The 6000-nt window shown below is 58.7% G+C and overlaps 1 protein-coding gene across 4 annotated transcripts in view; it reads right to left on the bottom strand.

The window, feature by feature from the left end:
- Positions 1-604: 604 nt before the first annotated feature.
- Positions 605-6000, bottom strand: part of RIN3 (Ras and Rab interactor 3) — a 119578-nt gene continuing 114182 nt past the window's right edge. For all 4 annotated transcript variants that reach the window (XM_039232503.1, XM_039232504.1, XM_039232505.1 and 1 more), the window contains 2 exons: positions 4446-4609; positions 605-1705 (listed from right to left, as the gene is read on the bottom strand). In XM_039232503.1, coding sequence (XP_039088434.1) covers positions 1385-1705; positions 4446-4609 — 485 coding nt within the window. In that variant the 3' untranslated portion in view covers positions 605-1384. The remainder of the gene's footprint in view (positions 1706-4445; positions 4610-6000) is intronic.

Here is a 6000-nt window from a genome sequence, read left to right as displayed (position 1 = left end):
TTTGTTCCCTGCAGTTTCCCAGGGCCTAGAAGAGTGCTGACATTTAACAGGCACTCAACAAATATGGGTTCTTAATCAGTGCTGAGGACACAGATGTGAATGGTCCTAATCTGGACGACAAAGCAGACATATCAACCGACAACAGCAATGTGAATCTTGTGAGGAGATGAGCCTCGGGGGTTGTGGAAATGTGTATAAGGACAATCAGGCCAGCCTAGGAAGTCGGAGACGTCTTCCCAGAGGAGGTGGGTTTTGAAGGATGAATAGGAGTTTGACCGATGACTTCTTGTATTCCTGGGACAAGAAGCAGAAGCAGGAAGGTGTGAGATCATTTTTGAAATGATGCAGAGGTGGGAATGATAGGAACCAAGGATGGGGCGGGAGAGACAGTAGATGAACAGGCCGAGGGCTGGACAGCAGCCACGGCCACGGCCACGGGAGCTGAGGGTAGCTGGTAGCACACTGCAGACTCTGCCACAAGACAGGGCCTTCAGGAGAAAAGAGCGGGAGGTCTTCTGACCCCCACCTGGGAAGGGAGTTAGGCATTTATGGGGGGGGGGGTCTGGCTGACTGAGCAGGGCTCAAGCCTCTTGAGGAAACAAGATGCCATTTTAAAAAAGGCTTTTATTAAGTTCACCCCACACGACTTCTCAGGCTGCATTGCTACAGCCCTGGGGCATGGCCACCAGGGAAAGGGCTGCATCAGTGTCTCCTGGGGCCGGAGCTGAACTTGTCCTTGTAGACACTGAGCCGGCCTTTGCTTGGTGGACCTGGTGTTTGTCTGGCTGCTTCTGGAGGGACTCGGAAACTGGGGGGGGAGACACTGGGGGCACGGGCAGCTGAGGGCAGTCTCCAGTGCAGGGATGGGGGGCTCGTCCCCTGAGAAATGTTCCTGAGACGCAGGGAGGGTCCAAAACATCCCAGCTCCATCCCGGGGCGCGGTGGGCGGCTGTGGCCGGGCCGCTCCTCCTAAGGACAGTCCTGGGGACAGTCAGCCCCTCCCAGAGAAGACTGAGGACTGGGTGGGCCTGGGGGGTTGGGCTGTGAGTGAACAGGGCGCCCCGCTAGGGCTCTGTTTGCTGCAGCTGGCTGGAGAGTCCTTTCTCTCTCCGAGCCTCAGTTTCCCTTTCTGGCTGAGGAAGAACTTGCTTCTCAGCGCTCCTCCTGGGATCTTCACAACTCTTCTGCTGTGCAGGCCCCAGCACGCTCACTGTGCCGCAAGCGAGGGTGACAGCTGGGTGTCCGATCCACGATGGGAGTGCGCGTGTGTTCGGGGGGCGGGGGGCGGGGTGAGCGAGCGGGAGCCGGTCCGCCCGCTTCTCCGCTTCTCCGCCGCCGCGGGCCAGTCTTGGACCGCCGCCACCGGAGGGGCCGGGACCCCCGCTCACAGGAAGTTGGGCTCCCGCACCACGAGGCAGGGCGGGCCCCCGCCGCCCCCGCCGCCATCCAGGGGCCGGTACACGAAGTGGAAGTCGCGCTTGGGCTCGCTCCGCAGCAGGTAGCCCTTGATGCGGTGCGGCAGCGCCTCATCCGCCAGCTGGAAACAGCGCCCGTCCACCAGCACGAAGAGCCGGTGGTCCTGGGGCTGCGACACCTCGAATTTCTCCGCGCACTGAGCGCACAGCGCCTCGGCCAGCGTGTCGGCCCGCGACGCCAGCGTCCGCGACTGCTGCTCGGGCTCCAGGTACGACACGCAGATGAAGTCCTGCGGGGGGAGGGGGGAGGGGAGACAGAGGGGGCTTGTGTCACCGGCCGGGTCATCCCGTCTCCCCTCCCCCACCCTGACGCTGGGAGCTTGCACGGGGCTGAGGAGCTGAGTGGCCTTGGACAAGCCCATTGCCCTCTCTGGGCCAGGGCTCTTCTCTACACAGAGAGGGGACTGCAGGGGCGGTCGTGGGGTTGGACGTCGGGGCATCTGCGGCTGACCGTGCTGTGTGTGTGACCTGCACAAGGCCAGCTCCTTCTCTCTCTCTGGGCCTCACCTCTCTAGGGCTGACTATTCTGGGGGAGTCGGCCGGGGTGGGGGTGATGGTAATGAGGAGTGAGCGCGCCCCCTGGTGGCCAATCCGCGGGCTAATCCGTCACCCACTTCCTCAACAATTCCTCCAGAAGCTCCCCCTGCATCCCCACCCCAGGCCCAAGACTGGGGCACCGAGGCTGGCCTAAATAAAGTAGAACGTGCAGACCCCAGGCCCAGCAGCCCACGGTGCAGCTGGGCTACTAAGGCCTGAGAAACGGGTCAGCCCTTAAGGCTGGAAAAGCCTGGGGATGGGGGGGGGGGCGGGGGGTGGAGGCTCCTCCGAGCAGGGGCAGGAGGGGAGGGAGATGGAGGGCTTAGTGAAAGGGGGAGGGGAGCTGGGCCTGAAGGCGGGTTTAGGGCGGAGGGGGAGGGGCACCCCACGAGCTAGGCGGGCAAGGGCGAGGCGATGCCTGTGGGGCTGGGTATAGGAACAGACGCACAAACCTGAACAGCATCTACACCTTCTCCCACCAGCCCCAGAGGGAGGGCCAGATGGTGGAAGGATGGGCCCTCCAGTTCCTGCCCGGCTTTCCATCTGCTCCCATTCACTGTGTGACCTTGACCTCTCTGCGTCTCCATTTCCTCAACGCTAAACTGGGTGACTCCAGTCCCTTACCCCTTGGTGTGACAAACTAGCTCAGCGCCTGGAAGAGTCCCTTTTCCCCCAGCGCCTTGAGGGCAGATAGGAAGCGTGTGCGGGGCTGCCCCCTTGTGGAGGGTTGGTAGCAGTACAGCTGTCTGACCGTGGTGAAGAAGATGATGAGGACGACCACGACCAAAGGCACCACCACTTAAGAGGGATTATAACTATGGTTACAGGGTGGGGAGTGCAGATGAGGCGCTGAGAGGAAGCAGAGGGTGGTGCCTCCATGGACCCCGGAAACAGTGTTGGGGGCTTCCTCATCCCCCATCCAAGCATCTCTCCGAAGCTTAACCTCCCCTGTGAGAGGCACTGATGTTCTGCCTGGCTTAGCACTGGGAACCTACGACGTAGGAACACGAAGTAAGCAATGCCACGGCCAGACGCGGGCCAGGAAAGCCCCTGTTGCCAGAGGTGGTGGAGAGATGGCTGTCCCAGGAGGGGGTGGGGAGCAGTGGTATGCTGGAGCCCGCCCCTACCAACTTATGCTGGCTCATAACCAGCTTGAGAAAGCCAATTGCGTGCATCTCTTCCCAATTTCAAGTTCAGCGATCCCAAGTTAGTAGATTGACTTTGGCCATGATGGGAGTATTTGTACCATGGAAATTGATAGAAGCTAAAATCAGAGCTGCCTTTTTTTCTCCCCAGAGAGCCAGTTACTAAACATATCAAGACGCCATTAATAAGAGGAGGGGGGACATCATCTTGTCAGCCCTGAACATGTACTTGGGAGCCAGAGCTCATCTGGTCCACTGAGTCCCAAAGAGGGGCATGGTCACATAGCAAGCTAGTACAGAGCTGGGTCCAGACCTCCAGCCCTTTGCCTCCCAGGCCTGGGCTCTGTCCGTTACAGAGGGGCCATCTTGGAAGCCAGGGGTGGGGTTCAGGTCCAGTGTGCTCCAGGTGCCAACGGAGTGAGACTGTAGAGCCGCTTACAGCTCTGGATTGGTGCCTGGCTCCATGTTTTAATGGATCTGTATGTGCCCCCATCCCACTCTGTCCCAGGCCCTGGGCTCGAGGCCCCTCGGACATGTGAGTCACGGGCCCTCCCTTCCAGGGCAATGGCTTCATACAGAGATGGTCACAAACATGGTGTGATATATGCTATAATGGGGGGAGCAGCAGCAAGAAACACAGACGATGGCATCTAACCTGGGCCATAGGGAGAGAGGGACAGGTGTGGGGGTCGTTGAAAGAAGGCTTCTCAGAGGAACTGAGGATGCGCTGTGGCAGCAGTGAGGCAGGGGACAGTGGCCAGCAGGGGCAGGGGCTGAGAGCCAGGGAGCTGAGCTCTGCATGTTCAGGGAATTGGGGGCAGCTTGAGGGCGCAGCGTGGGGGGGTGTGGGATGACGAGAGTGTAGGAGGCAGGATCCCCGACCGCCATGGCTTGAATGCTGTGTCTAGACAGAGGTGGGGACACTCGTGGCTGGATGGGAGGACCAGGCTGGGCGCAGGGGCACCTTGGCGGCATTCGTCCGGGGACGAAAGGGGCCAGGCTGTGGATCAGCCCGTGGGCTTCCCCAAGCCGGTCTGCAAGGCTAGGTCCACACCTCCAGGCACAGCAGGGCACGCGCACTTGGACATCAGGACACAGCAGGCGCTGAGGTGCGCTGGATACGGTCTCATTCCTCCCCTCCTGCCTTGTCTGCTCAGCGAAAACCCCCATGATGCCTGGCGATACTTTTCTAAAGCCCTGGCCCTGCAGCCCGTCCGGAGAGCCGCGGGACTGGCGTCCGGGGGTCCCACCCGCCCCCTCCCCTCCGCCCTTGCGCCCCAGGCGTCACCTGCACGGAGGAGCGCGAGGCCCGGGCCTTGTTGAGCGTGCGCCGGCGCTCCCAGCGGTGGATCGAGTCCTGCACTTCCATGCTCAGCTGCCGGGTCACCGTGATCTTGTCGTAGTTCTTGATGTGCTCCAGGGCCCCGTAGGTGGTGGTCAGGTAGTAGGAACCTGCGGAGACCCGGGTGTGGCACAGGCTGAGCTGGGACCCCCTTGTCGGCTTCTCCAAGCTCGGCCGCCTGGGGGAGCACCTGCGGCACCGGCCCCTGCGGAGCTGCGGCGGCGGCCCGGCCCTCACCCCTGCAAATTCACAGGCTGCCTGAACTCCAGCGTTCCCCTCCCCCACCCCGTCCCCGCTGTCAGGCCCTGCTCAAAGATGGTCTTTGGCTCCCCTTCAGGATGGAACTTCTTTATTTTTAAAATATTTATTCATTTTTGAGAGAGAGAGAGGGAACTCACAAGTGCACGTGAGTGGGGAGGGGCAGAGAGAGAGAGAGAGGCAGGCAGAGGATCCGAAGCGGGCTCCGTGCTGGCAGCAGTGATCAGATGCAGGGCTGGAGCTCAGGAACTGTGAGATCATGACCTAAGCTGAAGTAGGTTGGTCACTAAGCCGACTGCACCCCCCAGGTGCCCCCGGAGTTTATTTTTAAAATGAGTTTTTAATTTTCAAATGAGTTTTGGAAGGTTTTAAAATTTAAAGGACACACAAGAAACTGATATTCGTGGATGTCTTTAGGGTGTATATAAAATATACACAGGCACTTATATAAATATATATAATGATATGATATCGCATTTTTAGATATCATGTGTCTAAAGCATAATTTTAAAAGATGTAGAAAAATTTTAGTTATGGTTATACTTTTACACACATTTTTAAAAAGATTTAAAGTAAGTAAAAAATTCAAATTCTTTATATCTCCATTCCTTTTTACTTCTTTTTGAGAGAGAGAGAGAGAGAGAGAGAGCAAAAGAGCACGTGAGCCAGGGAGAGGGGCAGAGGGAGAGGCTGAGAGAATCCTAAGCAGGCTCCACGCTTAGTGTGGATATGGGGCTCGATCCCACGACCCTGGGATCAAGACCTGAGCTGAAACGAAAAGCTGGACACTCAACCGACAGAGCCACCCCGGCGCCCCTCCCAGGACTTCTTGCTTGAAGAGAGGAACCAGCCCCTCTCTCTGATTCGCACCATTATTAGTTACACTATGAGTTACCTGCAGCCCTGAGCATTCCTATTACATTGGACGAAGCTGCTGACACAAGCGTACAAATTCCACACCAGGATGGAAGAAGCGCACGCCCTGGCTGGGGAGGCTGTGAGGCTAAAGTCAAAGCTAACACATAACTTGGGTTGGCATCACATATCAGAGAAGAGCCAATAAACCACTCCTGTGCATCCCTTTCCAGTTGAGCTTAAAGCCTACTGTGCCGGACACCCTCCCCTGGGGCCCCCGGCCCTCACTGTCCTGAGCGTCTAGCTCCTGTAGCTGGCGTGTCCCCAGGGCCCCGTCTCCCGTTGAGATCACGTCTCCCTGGCTGGTAATGGAGGAGCTGACTGCATG

This window comes from Hyaena hyaena, unplaced genomic scaffold (genome assembly GCF_003009895.1).
Source record: "Hyaena hyaena isolate Hyena2069 unplaced genomic scaffold, ASM300989v1 scaffold_67, whole genome shotgun sequence".
Lineage (NCBI taxonomy): Eukaryota > Metazoa > Chordata > Mammalia > Carnivora > Hyaenidae > Hyaena > Hyaena hyaena.
Note: the sequence above shows the minus strand (reverse complement) of the source record. Positions and strands in the feature narration are given on the sequence as shown.